This window comes from Haliotis rufescens, unplaced genomic scaffold (assembly GCF_023055435.1).
Source record: "Haliotis rufescens isolate VD_foot unplaced genomic scaffold, xgHalRufe1.0.p SCAF_17, whole genome shotgun sequence".
Lineage (NCBI taxonomy): Eukaryota > Metazoa > Mollusca > Gastropoda > Lepetellida > Haliotidae > Haliotis > Haliotis rufescens.
The window spans coordinates 13,592,167-13,617,145 of NW_025963857.1; the positions used below are offsets into that span (position 1 = coordinate 13,592,167).

Genomic DNA, 24,979 nt, shown 5'->3' on the forward strand with positions numbered 1-24,979 from the left:
TTATATGTTAGATGTAACGTCCCTGGCTAAGTAGGAGGGTACTGCGACCTCGTCAACAGAAGGCACGTCCCTGGCTGTGTAGGAGGGTACTGCGACCTCGTCAACAGAAGGCACGTCCCTGGCTGTGTAGGAGGGTACTGCGACTTCGTCAACAGAAGGCACGTCCCTGGCTGTGTAGGAGGGTACTGCGACCTCGTCAACAGAAGGCACGTCCCTGGCTGTGTAGGAGGGTACTGCGACCTCGTCAACAGAAGGCACGTCCCTGACTGTGTAGGAGGGTACTGCGACCTCGTCAACAGAAGGCACGTCCCTGGCTGTGTAGGAGGGTACTGCGACCACGTCAACGGAAGGCACGTCCCTGGCTGTGTAGGAGGGTACTGCGACCTCGTCAACAGAAGGCACGTCCCTGGCTGTGTAGGAGGGTACTGCGACCTCGTCAACAGAAGGCACGTCCCTGGCCAAGTAGGAGGGTACTGCGACACTGTCAACAGAAGGCACGTCCCTGGCTAAGTAGGAGGGTACTGCGACCTCGTCAACAGAAGGCACGTCCCTGGCCAAGTAGGAGGGTACTGTGACCCTGTCAACAGAAGGCACGTCCCTGGCTAAGTAGGAGGGTACTGCGACCTCGTCAACAGAAGGCACGTCCCTGGCTAAGTAGGAGGGTACTGCGACCTCGTCAACAGAAGGCACGTCCCTGGCTAAGTAGGAGGGTACTGCGACCTCGTCAACAGAAGGCACGTCCCTGGCTAAGTAGGAGGGTACTGCGATCTTGTCAACAGAAGGCACGTCCCTGGCTGTGTATGAGGGTACTGCGACCCTGTCAACAGAAGGCACGTCCCTGGCTACGTAGGAGGGAACTGCGACCTCGTAAACAGAAGGCACGTCCCTGGCTACGTAGGAGGGAACTGCGACCTCATAAACAGAAGGCACGTCCCTGGCTAAGTAGGAGGGTACTGCGACCTCGTCAACAGAAGGCACGTCCCTGGCTGTGTAGGAGGGTACTGCGACCTCGTCAACAGAAGGCACGTCCCTGGCTAAGTAGGAGGGTACTGCGACCTCGTCAACAGAAGGCACGTCCCTGGCTGTGTAGGAGGGTACTGCGACCTCGTCAACAGAAGGCACGTCCCTGGCTGTGTAGGAGGGTACTGCGACCACGTCAACGGAAGGCACGTCCCTGGCTGTGTAGGAGGGTACTGCGACCTCGTCAACAGAAGGCACGTCCCTGGCCAAGTAGGAGGGTATTGCGACACTGTCAACAGAAGGCACGTCCCTGGCCAAGTAGGAGGGTACTGCGACCTCGTCAACAGAAGGCACGTCCCTGGCCAAGTAGGAGGGTACTGTGACCCTGTCAACAGAAGGCACGTCCCTGGCTAAGTAGGAGGGTACTGCGACCTCGTCAACAGAAGGCACGTCCCTGGCTAAGTAGGAGGGTACTGCGACCTCGTCAACAGAAGGCACGTCCCTGGCCAAGTAGGAGGGTATTGCGACACTGTCAACAGAAGGCACGTCCCTGGCCAAGTAGGAGGGTACTGCGACCTCGTCAACAGAAGGCACGTCCCTGGCCAAGTAGGAGGGTACTGTGACCCTGTCAACAGAAGGCACGTCCCTGGCTAAGTAGGAGGGTACTGCGACCTCGTCAACAGAAGGCACGTCCCTGGCTAAGTAGGAGGGTACTGCGACCTCGTCAACAGAAGGCACGTCCCTGGCTAAGTAGGAGGGTACTGCGACCTCGTCAACAGAAGGCATGTCCCTGGCTAAGTAGGAGGGTACTGAGATCTTGTCAACAAAAGGCACGTCCCTGGCTGTGTATGAGGGTACTGCGACCCTGTCAACAGAAGGCACGTCCCTGGCTACGTAGCAGGGAACTGCGACCTCGTCAACAGAAGGCACGTCCCTGGCTACGTAGGAGGGAACTGCGACCTCGTCAACAGAAGGCACGTCCCTGGCTACGTAGGAGGGAACTGCGACCTCGTAAACAGAAGGCAAGTCCCTGGCTGTGTATGAGGGTACTGCGACCCTGTCAACAGAAGGCACGTCCCTGGCTAAGTAGGAGGGTACTGCGACCCTGTCAACAGAAGGCACGCCCCTTGCTACGTAGCAGAATAGTGCAACCTCGTCAACAGAAGGCACGTCCCTGGCTGTGTATGAGGGTACTGCGACCCTGTCAACAGAAGGAAAGTCCCTGGCAACGTAGGAGGGTAGTGCGACCCTGTCAACAGAAGGCACGTCCCTGGCTACGTAGGAGGGTACTACGACCCTGTCAACAGAAGGCAAGTCCCTGGCGACGTAGGAGGGAACTATACGACCCTGTCAACAGAAGGCACGTCCCTGGCTGTGTAGGGGGGTACTGCGACCCCGTCAACAGAAGGCACGTCCCTGGCTGTGTAGGAGGGAACTGCGACCCTGTCAACAGAAGGCACGTCCCTGGCTACGTAGGAGGGAACTGCGACCTCGTAAACAGAAGTCACGACTCTGGCCGCGTGGCAAGTTACTGCGACTTATTGTGCACAGTTGGGCAGATCCGAGGAAGCTCCACATCAGCCCTATTAGGAATATATTTGTACATTGTAGATGTATACCCCGCAGTTGGGCAGATACAAGGAATATTCCTATCAGGCATAAGATTATGACAACATAGTTGCATATCACATAGTTTAGGTTAATTATAACGTAGATGCAATCAACAAAACGTACAACTTTTTGGATAACAATTTCTTGTTTATTTCATTAAGCGATAAGATTATTACCACGTTATCAAGCTGGGGTGAATACAACCAAGTAATGTGAGGTGTATTCACATGATAAACAACCACGGGTAATGGATAACAAGGAGCACGCGGATAACAGGACGACTCCAGATGTGAAGTAAGAATACCAACAAGCACACGGGTACTGAAGCCGGACATACAGTGAGGAATAAGAGGTTGATCAAGCCGATTGGACACTAATTAAAGCAGTTGAAGACGCTGAGTGGATACTTATAAAAAGTGTCTATTGTTTGAGTACATCTCCAAAGGCAGAAGAGATGTACATTGTAATTCCCTTAAGCTTGCTCTCTGTTGATCAAAGATTTGTGACGGCGGATTTCTATGGCTAAGTTTTGATGTTTGATCAAAAGTGAGTGAGTGAGTGAGTGAGTGAGTATGGTTTTACGCCGCTTTTAGCAATATCCCAGCAATATCACGGCGAGGAACATCAGAAATGGGCTTCACACATTGTACCCATGTCGGGAATCGAACCCGGGTCTTCGGCGTGACGAGCGAACGCTTTGATAACCACTAGGTTACCCGACGCCCCTGTTTGGGAGAGAGGATTTGGAACTTGTCAAACTGAATTTGAATGGCTGGGGAACTTTGGCTGATGGTCTGAGAGGGCTGATTTGCTGTCGGCTTTGTCTGTTGAAGTTCTACGTTCTTTGAAGCGGGTATCTATTTGGCGGGAGGTTTCACCAATGTACGACGAGTCGCCACAGTCACATCTTATGGTGAGTGAGTATGGTTTTACGCCGCTTTTAGCACTATTCCAACAATATCACGAAGGGGAACACCTGAAATGGGCTTCATTGTTATCTTATAGATTATTCTTTTTTTCTTTTCATTTTTTGGAGGGGGGTGGGGGGTGGGGGTGGGGTGCTTGTTGGAGGGAGGGATACGGACATTAGCTTGGAACTTAGTTTGGTATGGGGGGGTGAGGGAATCGAATTACCTATCTTCCGCTCTCCGGGGAGACGCTCGGAGGCCATCACCACAATTAGGGAAACGGGTTAGAATGGGTCATCGAATGTTGGAGGAGACTTAGTGGACCGGGTGGTCAGCCAAATTGCATAGATCGATGCTCATGATGTCAATCACTTGGTTGTATGCCCCAGACACGATTGTTTACAGATCGCCGCCATATAGCCGGGCAATTGCCCAGTGCCACGTTAAATAACACACACACACACGCACGCAAGCACGCACACACTGACTGTACATTAGGCTGAAGTCTCCTGCATGTGTATAAAACGCACCCCGATCCGTCCTGTTTTCCACCCGGATCTAGTCAGTACAATTACCCCTGGGTGTAAGAAGACCCCCGCCCACGCTACCTGGATAGGGCTGCATTTTATTTGTCTGAAAAACAAGGGATTCATAAAATCGTTTTCACGTTGTCATGGTAACCCCTGACGTAATCTGAACCCATAGCGTGTTAACTAGTTTCATCAAAACCAGAGATTAAAACATAACCAAAAGTTTAAACTTATGCAAGTAACAAATACTGTTATCACGGCAAATAAATATCAAATAGGTCAAATATAATATTACAATACAGCTTAACTTCATGAATATAGGTGAAGTACAAACGAAAACACACTTTTATTTCGCTTTGAATTTTCTGAAATTTGAATTTTTGAACACCGTTGATTTTAAAACGAAATCTGTAAACCAAGTGTAATAAAAAGAATTAAAGGCCTAAATGATTTGGGAAAAATATTTGAGCAAGATAATAACTTGTAAAACAGAACACGGTTATAAACATATATGTATATACATATATATTTATATACATATATATTTTACATACTAACAGAGCGGTTGAGGTACTCATTTGAGTTTTATTGTGAAAAAAAACCACTATTATAACTGCATAATCATCCACTCCACAAAAATGAGTTAAAGCAACGATCAACTGAGCATGAGTGTATTTTACGAACGCTTCTAGCTAAGATTGACTTTGCACAATGTGGACAGAGCTCGTCTTCAGATGAGCTGTGAGGCCTTCAAGCAGGCAGTATTCAGGTAGTTAACGGATAAGGCAACTTTAGACGAGCCCAACTTTGTACATTCCGACCACATCCTTAACCTCATCACATGACAAGATGATATTGATTGCTCTCATAGGAATATACTTCGGGGATTTCACCATCTTCAGCAGCATGTCTGTGGACCACGTCTTCCCAGCGCCGATTTTCCTATACAGAAGCAAAGATCGACATAAATTCATTATCTCTAGGTTCATGCTCATGTGTATTTTATTACTTTACTATAACTGAATAAATAAAGTTCATAAATGATCTGTGAAATTAGAGAGAGACCTTAATTACAGTTTTAAATAACCGCTAGTATATTGTTAAGGGCGTAACATATATAATTGTCATTCAAGAACATATTCCCAACAGCTTCTCATTTCATTTTGTATTCAGTGTCACCTACAGAGGATGCAATTTAGTCCTACGACTGATTTTGCAACAAAATTATCACTTCCCTTTATCTTACCCTAGAGTTTGTTATGAACACTGAACCTATAGTTAGTTGTGAACACTAAACCTATAGTTAGTTGTGAACACTGAACTTACCCTAGAGTTTGTTGTGAACACTGAACCTAGAGTTGGCTGTGAACACTGAACTTACCCTAGAGTTTGTTATGAACACTAAACCTATAGTTAGTTGTGAACACTGAACTTACCCTAGAGTTTGTTGTGAACACTGAACCTAGAGTTGGCTGTGAACACTGAACTTACCCTAGAGCTAGATATGAACACTGCACTTACCCTGGAGTTAGTTGTGAACACTGAACTTACCCTAGAGTTGGTTGTGAACACTTACCCCAGATTTTGTTATGAACACCGAACATATAGTTAGTCGTGAACACTGAAACTAGAGTTGGCTGTGAACACTGAACTTACCCTAGAGCTAGATATGAACACTGCACTTACCCTAGAGTTGGTTGTGAACACTTACCCTAGAGTTTGTTATGAACACCGAACCTATAGTTAGTTGTGAACACTGAACTTACCCTAGAGCTAGATATGAACACTGCACTTACCCTAGAGTTGTGAACACTTACTCAAGAGTTAGTGGTGAACACTGAACCTATAGTTAGTTGTGAACACTGAACTTACTCTAGAGTTAGTTGTGAACACTGAACTTACCCTAGAGTTGGTTGTGAACACTTACTCTTGAGTTGGTTGTGAACACTTACCCTAGAGTTTGTTATGAACACCGAACATATAGTTAGTCGTGAACACTGAACCTAGAGTTGGCTGTGAACACTGAACTTACCCTAGAGCTAGATATGAACACTGCACTTACCCTAGAGTTGTGAACACTTACTCAAGAGTTAGTGGTAAACACTGAACCTATAGTTAGTTGTGAATACTGAACTTACCCTAGAGTTAGCTGTGAACACTGTCTTTACGCAAGAGTTAGTGGTGAACACTGAATCTAGAGTTGGTTGTGAACACTGAACATACCCTAGAAGTAGTTGTTAACACAGAACTTACCCTAGAGTTAGTTGTGAACACAGAACTTACCCTAGAGTTAGTTGTGAACACAGAACTTACCCTAGAGTTAGTTGTGAACACAGAACTTACCCTAGAGTTAGTTGTGAACACTGAACTTACCCTAGAGTTAGTTGTGAACACAGAACTTACCCTAGAGTTAGTTGTGAACACTGAACTTACCCTAGAGTTAGTTGTGAACACAGAACTTACCCTAGAGTTAGTTGTGAACACTGAACTTACCCAAGAATTAGTTGTGAAAACTGTGCTTGCCCCAGAGTTGAACTTACCTTGCAGCTATTGTGAATACTGATCTTACCATATAGCGAGTTGTAAAGACAATGCGTACTCTACAGCTAATAGTGAATACCGAATTTACTCTAAATAACGTAGTTGTGAATATTGAGCTTACCCTACAACTAGTTGTGAAGACAACGCTTACTCTACAGCTAATAGTGAATACCGAATTTTCTTTAATAACGTAGTTGTGAATACTGAGCTTACCCTATAGTCATCTCCTGCTGGCTCTCGTCCACACACTTCATGTTGCCCTCGACGCCCAGCTTGCAGTTTGTCAACGGTTTCCGCAGAGTGTTGTTAAAGGATACCTTCACAGTGACCTGGCCCTCTTTCTTACACTTCTCGGGACCCTGGAAGCATTGTATGACATTGTAGGGAAGAATCATTTGTATATTAAGTAACTGTAATTGACCTTTTTCACACTTCGCTACTTCCGGTTTGAAAGCGAGGCTTGGAGAGCAGAAGGTGAAGGCTGGATAGCACATGAAACACATGGAGATGTCAACAAGGCATGCAATCGGGACAAACTGTGACAATTTAACCATCCCGGTACATTTATCGTAAGTATTGAACATTATTCTTATTAACAAACTATTCTACTGTTATCTGGTCTCCTTATCGATATAAATTTGAGTCTGGCCGTTCTGTTGTGATTTCAATTTAAAATATCCATGACCACCTGGTAACTCCCAGTGCAGTTTATGGTAGCTGAACAGACTTAATACAAATTCTACTGAAATCTTGTAAAAAATAATTCATTGTTTACACACCATTAAGCCAAACTATTTATTGTGAGTTTAAATAACTTTGCGGGTTGTATTTAAAGTCGAAATATTGACCTTTTGACCATATCTAGATATATGTCAGAAACTAACTAAATTGATATGTTGATATAATGTATCAAATTGTAACCTACTGAGAATTTACAATCGTAACAAATCAGAAGTTTGCATCAGTTGTGTATTTGATGTAAATTGTAATGGACTCAAATGCATTCCAATAAAATATTAGACCTCTAGATCTACTTGTGCTGTTGGGATTGTGAACAGTTGTTATTTTGATTGTCAATGTTGACAGATTAGATAGCATGAGGTGTAATATTTCAACTGAATTATTACATAAAGGGTGTGTAAATATTTAAAGTAAAGTACAGTTTGATCTGCAATTTTGGTAACAATTAATATTTCTACCAAAATGATATTTACATTACTGTACCAATTTAATCATGTCATGAAATGATCAAAAACCCAACTAATAATGTCCAGTAAATGTTCAATCTACATGTGATCTTTATATAATTTACAGAAACAGATAACTCTTTAACAGTTTGTATTCAAATATTTCAAATGCATAAATTGATATTGACATTACTAAAAACTTAAAGTATAAAAAGAATTATTTTTAATTCCCATGCGTATTGCAATCATAACTCATTTATTCCCTTTGTTTAATTGTGAAACCCATCTGGTTTTATGTCCACAAACATGTTTTGAAACTTTTAAAACAAAAAGATATTTTTGGGTGCAAGCAATTGCCATGTATTATTGATTATTAATCATATCAATTTATATATAAGAATATAGTTGTGCTTACTGTGTCATTTTGCAATAATTATATTGTTATGATGTAATATTTTACTAAAGTTAACAATCTTTAGAACTTTAGTTTATTTCAATCAAGTCAAGTGGTGTGATCATTTTGATATTTTTTTATAATTCAATCAAAACGAGAAAAATAAAAAAATATAAATACATAGAAGAAATTTGTTTTCCTTGTCAAATTACGATGATAGCATGAATTTATCTCATGCTCCTTGTATAGCATGCTCCTTGTGAAAATTCATTCCATTTCTTCTTCGAATGTACCTTATATGATGATTTTAGGGAGACATTACTGACAGCTATCGATAATCTTGGAGGACAAAATACTGAGAAGGTGAATATGCATTGTTTATAAAAAATGTTATTGAAGTAGGAATATTATTACAATATAATAGAATTATTCATTTCAGGCCAGCGAGTCAACACAATGAAGTACTAGTATCCCGTGACGGATGTCTGGAGGAGCTTTCTGCAGACAGTAACACAATGGTTACAATGTGCGTCCTGTCAAAGGACGAGGAAGTGAAAAGCCATATTCATTCAATCAACAAATGTGGTTCCTGTCACATTTCTCTTAAATAGGACGAGGAACTGAAAATCCTTATTCACTCACAAATCAAAATGGCCAATATTTATCAGACACTTAAAAAGCACATTGTACCATTTGTTTACAAGCAAGAAAATTATTTTCTCCTGGAATTTAATTAGGTGCTTTTGACTGACAAAGACACCCAGTCCATGTTAAGTTTTGAAAACTTATATTGTGAGAAATAAAGATATGAAAATTTTGGTTTGTTTTTCTTTGTAAAATATGAGAAATCCAGATTGTTCCATCAACATAATTTGTACCGATACATATATTTTATCTTGGCTTGATTACCAATTGAAGTTGATTCCTTTTTATCTTTTGTTATTTTATCTGTACTCATATCTGATCAAGACATTTTCAAACTATTCAGGATAAATGTATTAGTAGCTTCCTTTTGATATACAATTACCTTTCATCATACAGGATTAGGTGAGGGTGTTCAAGAAGTTGGTAGTTGTATCAATTCTTATATTTCTTCAATTTCATGCATTATTTATATTTATCAATTTTTAGTTTCCTTTTAACTTATTTTAAACAGTTCACACATTATTACTTTTGTAGTGCACGGTGCAATCTCAATCGGCAATAATCAGTTAAGTAAGTGATGTTTGAAGAACAAGTAAAGTATCATCTGTCATTGTACACACTGAATAGGGTTATCGCCCCTTCTGAATATTTATTTTGACACACGAATTATTTTCATAATTAACATTGTAATATGTTAAAATGAAAATCATAGCAGAAAAAGTGTCTTTTGTCAACTGGACTCATGGCAAAACGATAGTGCGTTGTGCAGCAAACACCACTATGAAACGTGAAATAAACATGATCTCAATCTTGATCTAGAGTTTGCCAAGCCACGCATTGACTGAGCAATTTTGCAAAAGTACACTGACGTGTTTCATGTTATGCGGTTTATTTACTATAGAAAACTTCTGTCATTGAATGTACTGTCACATTGTACCTATATGCCGACGAGGTTATGATAAAACAATCTATTTCTGAAATACGTATCTCGAAATGCACCTTTCGATTCACTTCCGGGATCCTGACAGCAAAATGCTAATTCCAGTGTATAACAGGCATATTTTAGTTGGACCTCATGATTTAATGTGAAATATCTTCTGTATTATATTTTTGTTTGTTTGAAATGTCCATCAGTGAAATGCACAACATGCTGTCTATTCCCTATGAGCTGATGCGACTCTCACTGCATGGAGCTATGCTCTCCAAGCCTCGTTTTCGATCCAAGATGGCGAAAGTGTGAAAAAGGTCAATAGGTATCTCCTTAAGGAAGAAGCCATTGATGGGCTGATGTACGGTAATAATCATCACTTGGACATGACATGTGGTACAGAGATCTATTACGGGGACATGAGACGTGGTACAACGATCATCACAGGGACATGAGACGTGGTACGGGCATTATCACGGGGGGACATGGGACGTGGTACACAGATAATCAAGGGGTCATGAGCCGTGGTACTGAGATCATCACGGGACATGACACGTGGTACTGAGATCCATCACGGGGACATGACACGTGGTACAGGGATCATTACGGGGACATGAGACGTGGTACGGGGATCATCACGGGGGGACATGGGACGTGGTACAGAGATCATCAAGGGGACATGAGACGTGGTACGGGCATCACCACGGGGACATGAGACGTGGTACAGAGATCATCAAGGGGACATGAGACGCGGTACGGGCATCACCACGGGGACATGGGACGTAGTACTGGGATCATCACGGGGACATGAGACGTGGTACATAGATCATCAAGGGGACATGAGACGTGGTACGGTGATCATCACGGGGACATGACACGTGGTACAGGGATCATCACGGGGACAAGACACGTGGTACGGTGATCATCACGGGGACATGAGACGTGGTACAGGGATCATCACGGGGACATGAGACGTGGTACGGTGAGCATCACGGGGACATGAGACGTGGTACAGGGATCATCACGGGGACATGAGACGTGGTACGGTGAGCATCACGGGGACATGAGACGTGGTACAGGGATCATCACGGGGACATGGGACGTGGTACAGAGATCATCACGGGGACATGAGACGTGGTACAGAGATCATCACGGGGACATGAGACGTAGTACCGAGATCATCACGGGGACACGAGACGTGGTACGGTGATCATCACGGTGACATGAGACGTAGTACGGAGGTCATCACGGGGACATGAGACGTGGTACAGGGATCATCACGGGGACATGATACGTGGTACGGAGATCATGACGGGGACATGAGACGTAGTACGGAGATCATCAAGGGGACATGAGACGTGGTACAACGATCATCACGGGGACATGGGACGTAGTACTGGAATCATCACGGGGACATGAGACGTGGTACAGAGATCATCACGGGGACATGAGACGTGGTACAGAGATCATCACGGGGACATGATAGGTGGTACAGAGATCATCAAGGGGGCATGGCACGAGATCATCATGGCTTAAGACACCACAATGCACCCTACACTGATCCGCTGATCGTGGATGCATCTGGGAGATTAAGGGTGTCTCAGCTAGTTGTCTTAATAAAACAAGACTACGAGTTTCTTAATTTGGACTTTATCTATTACAGTATCATTTCTTTACCGTTATCTTCAGTGGCGGATTGCGCACATAAACCCTTCTTGATGTTTTCAGACTGTTTCCGGATTCCTTGACGGTCGCCACGGCCTTGCACACATAAGTGGACCCTCTTTTAGGCTTATCAAGGTCTAACATGGTATCAACCTTTACCTTGATCACCTTCACTGTAATATTTATAGCAATAACAATAACAATTATAATTATAATAACAACAATGATAATACTACTACTACTACTGATGATGATGATGATGATGATGATGATGATGATGATGATAAGGCCTTGGTGATGTACGCCTCTCCGTGGTGGTCCATGATAGGGAGGATTTATTCCCCTGAACTAAACGTACATCACCCAGTTAGGGCTAACCCCCAAACCTGGTTAACTATTGTGTTACAGATCAGTTTGAAGAAAGTCATCATTCAACTCAACAGCCCAGTCAGCCTCCCTCCGGTACACAAACCAACCAAACTGCAGATGGGACTTGCCCCAGGGAAGGCACAGAACCCATCCAAAATTATCTTGGACGCAACAACTCAAGTCCACAATTCTTGAGTGTGCGAAAGCAACAGGATGGCCAGAAACATCACGAATAAATGGCAAATTACGGAAGCAGCATTGGGATAAAGCCATGACAATGTATCCATACCTGACAGAGCCGAATATTCGCGACCACCTATGGCGACTGAAGTTGTATATTTGCCGTGAGCGTGGTGAGCTAACTGTCAACACTCGTCAGGCGACTTTGCATGAACCCTCGGTTCCAATAGTAGAAGGCCGGTAATTACAAATGGACGTGCGCACTGTTCTCCCTAAATTAACTGATGCAGTTGTCACTTATGACCCACTCATGGGGTCACAAAATGAAATCCTTTGATGTTGGCCTCGAAGATTTTGAGTTTTCCCCCTCTTCCGAACTTTCTTCTGTCGATGATCTTTCTGATGATCCCTTGTATATTTTGTTCACGTCATTATATAATCAAATCTGTGATTCACCGATTGAGAAACGGAGGCCAATATAACAATTCAGCCAATCATTTCCACAGAATCAACTTTTTAAATTAAATGACATTATTTCTGTCACTTTCAATGCGGACTGTTCTTTGCTGCTCGAACACTGGAAGAACTCCATACAGTTTCCAAAGACAATGAACCATAAAAGGCTAATAAACAAAAACATCAAAAGAAAAACCGATTCCAGATAAAACTAAATGAAACAAGGAAAGATCTATCCTGGATAGAACTTTGTTTGAAATTACGTTCCTCAGGGGAATCAATTTGGAAAAGGATAACAACAAAATACAAGACAACAAAAGTGACAATTCTATATCAAGTTATTGATTCTCTGAAGACAAAGTTAAAGGTTTGGACAGAAAGAAAAAGAAAGTGGGACAAGAAAATTAATTTCATTAAACAAAATAAACTGTTTAAATCTAATGAAAAACAATTTTACAGGCAATTACACGCAACCGATGGCGGTGAAGAGAAAAGACCCACCAAGGAGTCCAAGGACACGGCAACTGCAACCTCGAGGAACCATGGGAAGCAGATTACATGGATAATGTACATCACTAAATAAAGTCACCATTGTTGTGTTTCATTACACCTCATTGCCTGAAAAGGGTAACTGAAAAGTCCAAATCTAATACAGCGCCAGGGCCTGAATGTATTCGAAACCGGTTTTGGAAATCGTTTCCTTGTGTCCAAACAGCATTACTTCACCGTTTAAATTTTCTTGTGGATACAGGGGATGTTCCGCCTTGGTTGTGCAAAGGCCGAACAATACTTCTCCTTCATTAAGGTGACTTGATTGATCCCCAAAACTTCCGCCCTTTTACTTGTCTAAATACACAGGAAAAAATATTCACAGGGTGTCTCACAGATCTTGTGTATTGCTGGGTTCAGCGTTATACAACAAACAAACAAGACTTTGTGTTATCATTCTGCGCTTCCAATGACATTATTTACATGGAGCAGAAAGGAGCAAGAAAGGGATGCTGGTGTTGCTAGTTCAGAAAAGGATCCTTGAAGAGGGTAAAACTTATCAACTCTCAATGTGTTTGATCGACAACAGAAAAACGTATGATTCTGTACCTCACAAATGGATTTTGAAGTCACTAGAATGCATTGACCACCTTGAGCGACCACTCAAGTCTTCAATGACTTGCTGGTCAACTCAACTTGAGATGTATTTGCAGGGGCAGGTGGTGACTTCGAACCCATTTCAATTAGAAGGGGGATTCTTCAGGGCAATTATATAAGTAATTTGCTTTTCTGTTTGTCACTAAATCCTTTAAGCTTTTGGCTCCGCAAAGAGGAAGGTTATCATCCTGGACCTCCTAAGCACAGATCCTCAACACCCCTTACTCACCTCCTTTCCATGGATGACCTTGACCTTATTGCCAATGCCAATTGTCTTCGCGGTGCTTGTGGTTTTGACAAAGAGGTCACATCAGACATATCCAGGTCAACAATCTTGTCCTTTTTGAAAAATCCAATGTAACTATTTATATTATTGAATTTTGTGTCCCGTTTGACACTAATGAGATTGACACGCGGACCACGCTTTCGAAATGTCACGCTTGCATCCCAAGTACCAAGTTGTCCGATTCCCCAATGTTCTTGGTGACTTAGGTTTGGTACCTCCCAATCTGTTGACTGACATTGGGAGAGTACCGGGGTTTGCTACCACCATCCCTTCTGAAATCTGGGTTATGCAGAAGGCTGCAGTTTTGGGGAGTCTTCACATTCTCCAAAATGTTCTGGGTGGGTTTGACTAGGCATTGCTTCCTGGGAGAAGTCCCATTCGCTGTCTGGGCTGCGTGTAGAGGGGGCAAAGGCCCTGAGCTAATGATGAGCCTTACAAGCCTGACTGTGTCAGGATCACCCTAACCCTTTTTGCTGCATTTTTTAAATTTTAATCTGTAGATAATAATAAAAAATAACGATAATATTGTACACTCAGCTTCTAAAGTGTCTGCATCCACTACCCAATTCACCATTGTATTCACAAACTACTTAAAAACGTTTCAGGGAACAGCGGCGCTCAGTACCTGAACTCAGCAGGCCTTCGAAGTATGTTCATGTTTGATACACAACTTTGCAAAAGCTCACTGGTGCCACTTTGTTAGTATATTTTATTTTTTTAAATCGTGTTTTTGTGTATTTGTCTCGTTATTTCAATTATTTATTTATTTTCGAAATTCGCATATTTTCTCGTTATTTCGAATAATCAAAACACTTAATTTAAATATCGGAGTTTGGGGAAAATTCTTTATTTTTTTCATAATTTCCATTATTTTCATGTTATTTCAATTATTTATTTATTTGGAAATTCGAATTGTTTTTTTTATTAATCATATTTACAAATTCGATATTTCATTTTTTTGCTGTATTTCGATTATTTTGTTGAAATGTAAATTATTTTTGTATCTTCGAAACAAAATCTCTTTTTTCTTTCATAACTTTGATTATTTTTCTCGATATACACTAATAAGAAATACGAGAAAATAATCGCAATTAAAATAATCGAAATTCGATTTTATACCAAAGAGGCACCATTTAAGCTTTCGTATAACTTAAATAAACTGCACTAAACATCAAGGTAATAGTCCTTACCATCTCCCACGTTCATGACGAGGTCGGCAATCTTCTTCTCAGCTACAGTCGCCAACGTTTTGCCGGTGTAGTCAGTATTAGTTGCCTTCAGGGAGATGGTGACTGTGCGAGCCAAGTCGCCGGTGTTCCTCACAGTCGACTTAAAGTCAAACTCGGAACCCAAGTACACCCCGTCTATCTCTTCAAGTGTTAGTTCAACAGCCTATAAAAATCAACGGAATCACATAATTCTTATTATATTCTGAAACATTCGTAAATATTTGGGGTTCCCCTCCATCCTTACCTCTACTGGTGGTGTTCCCCTTCATCCTTACCTCTACTGGTGGTGTTCCCCTTCATCCTTACCTCTACTGGTGGTGTTCCCCTCCATCCTTACCCTTACTGGTGGTGTTCCCTTCCATCCTTACCCCTACTGGTGGTGTTCCCCTCCATCCTTACCTCCTGGCGGTGTTCCCCTCCATCATTACCTCTACTGGCGGTGTTCCCCTCCATCCTTACCTCTACTGGTGGTGTTCCCGCCCATCCTTACCTCCACTGGTGTTGGCTCCTCCCCTTCTTCTCCATCAAAGTTGGCCAACCTAAACGTCCGCTCCGCCCGTCGGAACGCGGCACGCTCTTCTTTGGAACCTGGAATTAGTTCCATAGCAAGATATCTCTCAGTTCAACCTATAGCTGATAACTGCATACTTGTACTCTCTCTTAGGATATTTGTACTACCTCTTATTATAGTTGTACTCACTCTTAGTATACGTAAATTAACTCTTAGTACAGTGGTACTCAATCTTAGTATACTTGTACTAACTCTTAGTATAGTTTTACTCAGTCTTAGTATACTTGTACTAACTCTTAGTGGGGACACATGGGGCCCAGTCGTCTAAGGCGCCGTGATTCGCTGTGCGTCCCTTGGGCACGCCAGAAACCTATGACCCCGGATTATGTTTCTAAGTTTGTCAGCACCATACCCGTGCTCGTGGGTTTCACCGAAATGGTAAACGTCTAGGACCTGCATCACTTCGGGCGTTCCTCCCACATTAAGCTGACACGCGGTGATATAACTGGAATACTGTCAAAAGTGGCGTTAATCCCAACTCACTTACTCACTCACTCAATAACTCTTAGTATACTTGTACTGACTCTAAGGATACTTGTAACCGCTTTTAGGAAACCTGTATCAACTGTTGTCCGCATCAGTTTTCTCTGTATATAATGTTTATAGCGTCATACTACTATTCCTACCCATCTTCCTATATAACAATGTTGTATATCGATATTTATATGCTGACACTTTACAGTTATACATCTATATCGATCAAAGTCTGACGTACCTTCCTCATACTTGTACTCTCTCGTGATGTCAAGTCTTTCTGTGTCGTCTTCGTCCTTCTTGTACGGCTCGCCGGTCGGCGCATGGGTACTGATGCACTTGCCAATACTGGAAGGTATCGTGTTAGGTGATATAACCTCATTGGTACTGATATATTTGCCAACACTGGAAGGTATCGTGTTACGTGATATAGCCTCATTGGTACTGATATATTTGCCAACACTGGAAGGTATCTTGTTACGTGATATAGCCTCATTGGTACTGATATACTTGCCAACACTGGAAGGTATCGTGTTAGGTGATATAGCCTCATTGGTACTGATATACTTGCCAACACTAGAAGGTATCGTGTTAGGTGATATAGCCTCATTGGTACTGATATACTTGCCAACACTGGAAGGTATCGTGTTAGGTGATATAGCCTCATTGGTACTGATATACTTGCCAACACTGGAAGGTGTCGTGTTAGGTGATATAGCCTCATTGGTACTGATATACTTGCCAACACTGGAAGGTATCGTGTTAGGTGATATAGCCTCATTGGTACTGATATACTTGCCAACACTGGAAGGTGTCGTGTTAGGTGATATGGCATCATTGGTACTGATATACTTGCCAACACTGGAAGGTATCGTGTTAGGTGATATGGCATCATTGGTACTGATATACTTGCCAACACTGGAAGGTATCGTGTTAGGTGATATAGCCTCATTGGTACTGATATGCTTGCCAACGCTGGAAGGTATCGTGCTAGGTGATATAGCCTCATTGGTACTAATATACTTGCCAACAATTGAGTGAGGGAGTGAGTTAGTGAGTGAGTGAGTTGGGTTAAACGCCGCTTGTCAGCTTAATGTGGAAGGAACGTCAGAAGTGATGCAGGTTTCAGACGTTTACCACTTTGGTGAAACCCACGAGCACGAGTATGGTGCTGATAAACCTAGAAACATAACCTGAGCAACCCGGGATTCGGAACCGTCAATCCTGTTTTAGCGTGCCCAAGGGGACGCAACTCTGCACAGCGAATTGCAGCGCTCTGGACGACTGGGCCACCCCTGTCCCTCCCCGCCAACACTGAAAGGTATCATGTTACATGCTATAGCCTAAAGGGTATTGATATCCAAGCCCAAACTGAAAGGTATCATGTTACATGCTATAGCCTAAAGAGTATTGATATCCAAGCCCAAATTGAAAGGTATTATGTTACATGCTATAGCCTAAAGGGATTTGATATCCAAGCCCAAACTGGAAGGTATCATGTTACATGCTATAGCCTAAAGGGTATTGATATCCAAGCCCAAATTGAAAGGTATTATGTTACATGCTATAGCCTTAAGGGATTTGATATCCAAGCCCAAACTGGAAGGTATCATGTTACATGCTATAGCCTAAAGGGTATTGATACCCAAGCCCAAACTGAAAGGTATCATGTTACATGCTATAGCCTAAAGGGTATTTATACCTAAGCCCAAACTGAAAGGTATCATGTTACATGCTATAGCCTAAAGGGTATTAATATCCTAGCCCAAACTGAAAGGTATCATGTTACATGCTATAGCCTAAAGAGTATTGATACCCAAGCCCAAACTGAAAGGTATTATGTTACATGCTATAGCCTAAAGGGTATTGATATCCTAGCCCAAACTGAAAGGTATCATGTTACATACTATAGCCTAAAAAGTATTGATATCCAAGCCCAAACTGGAAGGTATCATGTTACATGCTATAGCCTAAAGAGTATTGATACCCAAGCCCAAACTGGAAGGTATCATGTTACATGCTATAGCCTAAAGGATATTGATATCCAAGCCCAAACTGAAAGGTATCATGTTACATGCTATAGCCTAAAGGGTATTGATACCCAATCCCAAACTGAAAGGTATCATGTTACATGCTATAGCCTAAAGGGTATTAATATCCTAGCCCAAACTGAAAGGTATCATGTTACATGCTATAGCCTAAAGGGTATTGATATCCAAGCCCAAACTGGAAGGTATCATGTTACATGCTATAGCCTAAAGGGTATTGATATCCAAGCCCAAACTGAAAGGTATCATGTTACATGCTATAGCCTAAAGGGTATTGATATCCAAGCCCAAACTGGAAGGTATCATGGTAGAGCCTAAAGGGTATTGATACACTTGCCATAACTGGAAGGTATCATGTTACATGGTATAGCCCAACGAGTATTTATACACTTGCCATCGCTGGAAGGTAATATGTTACATGGTATAGCCTAAAGGGAATTGATACAGTTGCCATCACTGGAAGGTAATATGTTACATAGTATAGCCAATAGGGTATTGATATACTTGCCATCACTGGAAGGTAATACGTTACATGGTATAGCATAAATAGTAGTGATACACTTGCCATCACTGAAAGATACCATGTTACATGGTATAGCCTAAAGTTTACTGATACACTTGCCATCATTGGAATGTAATATGCTACATGGTATAACCTTACGGGAATCGATACACTTGCCATCACTGGAAGGTAATATGTTACATGGTATAGCCTATAGGGTATTGATAAACTTGCCGTCACCGGAAGGTAATATGTTACATGGTATATCCTGAAGGGTATTGATACACATGCCATCACTGGAAGGTAATATTGATATCAAAGACCAAACTGGAAGGTGTCATGCTACATGGTATGGCCTAAAGGGTATTGATACCCAAGCCCAAACTGAAAGGTATCATGTAACATGGTATAGCCTAACGGGTATTTATACCTAAGCCAAAACTGAAAGGTATCATGTTACATGGTATAGCCATTAAAGGGTATTGAAACACTTGCCGCAGTATTCATTAATTATCCCGTTATAACACACCATGCCTCCATCTGCGAGCCACATTAATCTGAAGATGACCCAGGTCAAGACCCTATTTTACGTACGCGTTTCTGTCCCTGGACAGTTGTATGAAGATTTTTTTCTTCGGGTCCACCAGCCACTCAACTTTGTCCCCGTTCACCTCGGCGAAGACGAATGCGGTGTCGAGACCGACATTGACGTGACCCTCCTTCACTGCGATGACGGGGCAAGGCCCGCACTGATACGAGCCTGGGGAGGGTAGAATCGATCACTTTCATGTTCAGTCAATGTCCGGCGTACCTAAATAATATTTACTTCGAAACAAGTGGAGTGCCGGTACATCAGGTTATTGACGTTGCATTTTTATTTCAAAGGCTTTTTGAATATTTCAACAGGATTGACTTTTGTGTCATTATCTGTTCTTTGTTTTCCTACCGTTAAGACATTGCAAATGACAATACGATGATCTTCTCTTTACTGTACTATCTATATGTATAGTATACTACATTACTTAGATATGTAAACATGTTACTTGTTTATTCAGCGGCCGAAAACATATCCTGTCTCTAACAAAAATCCCTGTCGGGCCCCGAATATTAATTAATGAGACGGACTCTTCATGTCGCCATGGCCACAGCACAGAGATGCACCCACCGTCACTTTCCTCCTGGGGGGTGGCGTCTATGACCTGCCAGCCGTCGTACACTAAACCTCCCCCCTCGCTGTCCGTCAGGTCCGGCCGACTCATCCACGCCTCGTTCCACACATGGAAATTCCTGGAATAACAGGTTTGGTTCCTCCCATATCATCAATCATTGTACGAAAAGACCAGGGCCAAGCAGTATTCCGACCACAGTGCCGATCATTATATGATAAATATATTGCAAGTAATTCTGTGGCATTTGATTGGCTATGAACCATGAACAAATTTATGCGTTAATTTTAGGCCACGCCCACTGACGGACTACTGTTTCCTGATTGGCTGATAATAGTGGGCGGAGCTTGTGTTGCATTATTACGCTGAAGGACGGCACTGATTTCACATCGTTGTCTACAATGTTTTTGTGTTAAAGATTATATAAGCAGTTTGTGAAGTTATTATTGTTGACGTATACACAGATTCACAGTACACACATCGTTTTTACGTTTATGAATCCATAAAGGCACAAAATATTGAAGTGAGTGAGTGAGTTGGGTTTAACGCCGCTTTTAACATTATTCCAGTTATATCGCGGCGTGCCAGCTTAATGTGGGAGGGAAGTCCGAAGTGATGCAGGTCTCAGACGTTAACCCCTTCGGTTAAACCCACGAGCACGGGTATGGTGCTGACAAACCTAGAAACATAATCGGGGTGAACCGGGATTCGAACCCACAATCATAGGTTTCTGGCGTGTCTAGGGGACGTAACTCTGCACAGCGAATCGCAAATACTGAAGTTAATTCTTACAACTCACATTAGTACCTGCGAGGACAGATATGAGAAGATCATGAGTGAGTGAGTGTGTTTGGTTTAACGCCGTTAAGAACAGTATTTCAGCTATATCACGGAGTGTCAGCTTAATGGTTGGAGGTAAACCCAAAGTGTTGCAAGTCTAAGACGTTAACCACTTCGGTTAAACCAACGAACACGGGTATGGTGCGGACAAACCTAGAAACATAATCGGGGCAAACCGGGATTCGAACCCACAATCATAGGTTTCTGTTGGCGTGCCCAAGGGACGCAACTCTGCATAGCAAATTGCGGTCCCTTAGGGCCACCCCCTATAAGGATAAAGAAAGCAAAACTAACCGTTATCATATTCTTCCTTCAGATATCAAATATCTTTGTCTTTGAGAATTAAGCGTGCAGTGGTTTTTGGTTGGACCCAATATGATTTCCACACATTTAAAAGCAAAAGGCGAATACTAAACTTCAAATGTAATTTCTGAGGTTTATTGTTTGTGTTCTATGCACAAATTATTTCGAAAGTTCGACTTCTTGTACTCCACTCAGTGTTAAAACGTCTACATTCTACCCGACCCGTGAAAATCGTGGTAGAAAATAGGTCTTCAGCAACCCATGCTTGCCATAAGAGGCGACTAACGGGATCGGGTGGTGAGGTTCGCTTACATGGCTGATACATGTCATCGTATCCCAAATGCGTAGATCGATGCTCATGATGTCTATCACTGGATTGTCTGGCCCTGACTCGATTTTTTACGGACCGCCGTCATATTGCTGAGTGCGGCGTTAAACAACAAACAAACATACAAAACATGCTACCCTAGTTTTTCTTGAAGGTTAGTTTGTTGTGAACACAGCTGGAATAACGACCAGTATGTTAAACCTTGACAATATACATGTATATGATCATTGTCATTATTAAAGTTATGTTATTAATAAGGGGGCGGTCGGGTAGCCTAGTGGTTAAAGCGTTCGCTCGTCACGATCAAGACCCGGGTTCGATTCCCGATATGGGTACAATGTGTGAAGCCCATTTCTGGTGTCCCCTGCTGTGATATTGCTGGAACATTACTAAAAGCGTTACTCACTGTTATTAATAAGAAGTATGTGATCAAACTTTCGTCTTTGTACATATTCTCGATTATGCCTACCACACGGAGTCTATTCTTTCCTCTTCCAATTCTCCATTTGGCAACTTGTAGTTGTACGTGTCACAGCTCAGGTGCTCCTTGTCAGTGTTGTGGGCCGACTCAAAGTTGGTGACACTGCGACAAGGGATGCCCAGCGCCCGACACACTGTAGGTAGACATTCATCGGTAATGGCAAGACACATGAAACACGTTGTTCCATTGTAGAGACGCATCCATAAAATCCCCGACTGAAAATGATCTTATCTCCTTGCTGTTTTATTATAATAAAACACCCCTTGAATCCCTGACTGAAAATGATCGTATCATCATGCTGTTTAAGTGTAGTAAAACACCCATAGAATCCCCGACTGAAAATGATCTTATCTCCTTACTGTTTTATTATATATATATATATATATATATATATATATATATATATATATATATATATATAATTATTATCTTGCTGTTTTATTGCAGTAAAACAAGCCGAGAATCCCCCTACAGAAAATATCTCTTATCATCTTGCTGTCATAGTAAAACACCCTAAAATACCCGTCTAAAGAAAACGCCCCATTATCAACTTGATGCTTTATTGTGTTATGCCATGATGCCGAGACCAAACTGTGCCACCTCACAACATTACTATTCTTTTGTAGTGAAGCATCGTTACTGAAAAAGTCCTTTCTTCTCTGAAGAAAATTTCCTGTCAGCAACAGTTCCCGATAATCACTGCTTTGAACCATTCGTAAAATATCCCCCGTCACACAAAACGGTCGTGGCGCTACGGTTATCTAAGGCTATGTTAAACCATGGGAGTTAAGACGGTCGCAGCGATAAGATGACTTTGGTGAATGGGTAACTCATATACAGCATCTGTGTTTAAACAGTTGTTTTACCTGTAGTGAGGACACAAGAGTACACCCAGCACTGCCCATACTTCACTGGTTTGGTTGTTGTCATGTACTGCTTGAGAATCTTCACACTCCCGCTCCAGGTGGAGGGTGAGGTACCACCGAAATAGTTACCCGACCAGTTGCCCACCAACACCCCGGCGTCGTCTATAGAGTTCACCTGCAACACAATGAAGATGTAAGCGCAAGCTCAGCTCACGCTACCAGATAACCCTGCAAGAGGACATTGTTCTCTTTGTGTGTAAACAATCCTTCATTGCGAGCAGGTGCGCGAGTAAAGGGTGTGTTAGTTCATTGGCTTTCAGACATTACTTACAATCTTGGAGAGGGCACGTGTGACTCTCACAATGCTTCCCAGGGCTGGCGAAGCATTAAACTTGAAGGCTTTCCGCAGTAGATGGAGAGACGCCTCGAGTACTTGGTCTTCAAACTGAAACCGAGAAGGTTATTGTAAGAAGTAATTGTTGTTGTTGTTTTGTTGTTGTTTTTTTGTGTAACGCCGCACAATATTCCAGCTATGCGACGGCGGCCTGTAAATAATCAAGACCAGACAATCCTGTGATTAATACTATGAGCAACAATCCATGCCGTCGGGGTAGGACAACACGCAATGAGTGAGTGAGTGAGTGAGTTGGGTTTAACGCCGCTTTTAACAGTATTACAGTTATATCGCGGCGTGTCAGCTTTATGTGGGAGGAAAGCCCGAAGTGATGCAAGATTCAGACGTTTACCACTTCGGTGAAACCCACGAGCACGAGTATGGTGCTGACAAACCTAGAAACATAATCGGGGCGAACCGGGATTCGAACCCACAATCATAGGTTTCTGGCGTGTCCAAGGGATGCAACTCTGCACAGGGAATCGCGGCGCCTTAGACGACTTGGCCACCCGTGCCCCATAACACGCAATGAACCAAGTCACCGAGCTTGACCAGCCGATTCATTGTGTCGCCTCACACGACAACCAGTATAGCCGGAGTCCCAACAAGACTGTAAGATTTCAACATGAATAAAACCTCAGCTATAAATATCTTGAGAAAAACGCTTTAGAAGTTAGATGGGCCGCCAAACCAACAATTTAAATAGATAAACTGAGGTCAAATGTCATGAATTCTCATAATCTATCTTCTTTCCAAATCATCCATTTTTTTACAAAATAATGTATATCACCTTATAAAACTACATTGAATGAAAACTTATATAATAAATATGGCGAATTAATGGTATTAGAAAGTTATTTGTTCATGCTGCTCAATGGTTCACAAAAATTTTTATTGTTGTTGAAAATGTTTTGATAAATCTATTTTTATTTCATGCAATTAAAATCAAATATTACATAACATAGTGCTGCTCTACATCGGGGCTACACCATCAAAGCTGTGTTGGTTTTCAGTACATTACGTATAATTACATTTAATTGAATATGGTTTGTACCCTAAAAGATCCGGGTTACAATTGGTCTTCGGCAACTCATGCTTCTCAAAAGAGTCGACAGACCAGATCGGGTGGTCAGACTAGCTGACTTGGTTGATGCATGTCATCGTATCCCAATATCCAGGCTCATGGTATCAGTCACTGGATTTTCAGGTCCATATTTGATTTTTTACAGACTGCCGTCAAATAGCTGAAATATTGCTGAGTGCGAAGTTAATCAACAAACAAACAACGTATAATTACATAGCATGTGGTTTGAATGCAGAAATGTAAAAAAATAATCTCCTTCAATGTGCCAGTTGGAAATATAAACATAAAAACATATGGTTGAACGCACTTGTCCAAAATACCAAGGACTGGAATCCATCCAACTGTAGAGGCCAAGATAGACACACCCTGAGTCATTCAGTACAGCCTCTTTGAGCCAGTCTTTGTCAGCCATGTAAACGAGGTCCTCTGAAACATCAGTGGTAATGTTAGTTTCAGTGTCTTCAGTACGGTATGCATATCTTTGCCTCAGTAGATGAAGATTCGCTCACAAAGGTTAAATCTCGTTCAGTAATCAGGACGACTTGTATACCCGTATAAATATATTGGTGGGCAAAAAATAACACACACTTGAAAAGTCTTCACGAACATTCTGTATGCGATTCGTTAAAAATGTATTTAGCCAACGGATGATTGCAATTCGCATTTCTGCTGTTGCGTTTTCGGATTGCTTAACTACAGGGCAAAAGAAAGTATAAACTTGAAAATTGAATTTGACCAACAAATACAAACGTTATCAAAACGTTGCAAGGGTGAAAATTGTCGCTGAAACACCCCAAACCTATAACATTATGTTTGTTTTCATTCGCCATCATTTAAAACCGGAAAACTAGAATTAAATAGTAGAGAACCGCACAAGCCGTATATTT

General features: G+C 42.2%; 2 protein-coding genes and 1 long non-coding RNA gene across 3 annotated transcripts in view; 1 reads left to right on the plus strand and 2 right to left on the minus strand.

The window, feature by feature from the left end:
* Positions 1-3,742, minus strand: LOC125381121 (adhesive plaque matrix protein-like). The gene is made up of 3 exons (XM_048397347.1): positions 3,706-3,742; positions 2,304-2,403; positions 1-2,161 (listed from the first exon to the last, which is right to left on the minus strand). The coding sequence occupies exons 1-3, from the start codon at positions 3,740-3,742 to the stop codon at positions 1-3; spliced, it is 2,298 nt and encodes a 765-aa protein (XP_048253304.1).
* Positions 3,613-24,979, minus strand: part of LOC124140840 (protein-glutamine gamma-glutamyltransferase E-like) — a 27,104-nt gene continuing 5,737 nt past the window's right edge. Inside the window, exons 6-17 of the mRNA XM_048397594.1 lie at positions 24,400-24,518; positions 22,946-23,059; positions 22,615-22,789; positions 21,737-21,881; positions 19,796-19,917; positions 19,225-19,390; positions 16,322-16,428; positions 15,526-15,623; positions 14,997-15,198; positions 11,382-11,542; positions 6,764-6,909; positions 3,613-4,951 (exon numbers count right to left, since the gene is read on the minus strand). Of these exons, the coding sequence (XP_048253551.1) occupies positions 4,801-4,951; positions 6,764-6,909; positions 11,382-11,542; positions 14,997-15,198; positions 15,526-15,623; positions 16,322-16,428; positions 19,225-19,390; positions 19,796-19,917; positions 21,737-21,881; positions 22,615-22,789; positions 22,946-23,059; positions 24,400-24,518 (1,706 nt within the window). The 3' untranslated portion in view covers positions 3,613-4,800. The remainder of the gene's footprint in view (positions 4,952-6,763; positions 6,910-11,381; positions 11,543-14,996; positions 15,199-15,525; positions 15,624-16,321; positions 16,429-19,224; positions 19,391-19,795; positions 19,918-21,736; positions 21,882-22,614; positions 22,790-22,945; positions 23,060-24,399; positions 24,519-24,979) is intronic.
* Positions 7,060-8,804, plus strand: LOC125381169. Its single transcript, XR_007221731.1, has 2 exons — positions 7,060-7,119; positions 8,571-8,804. It is a non-coding gene; the product is annotated as an uncharacterized LOC125381169 (long non-coding RNA).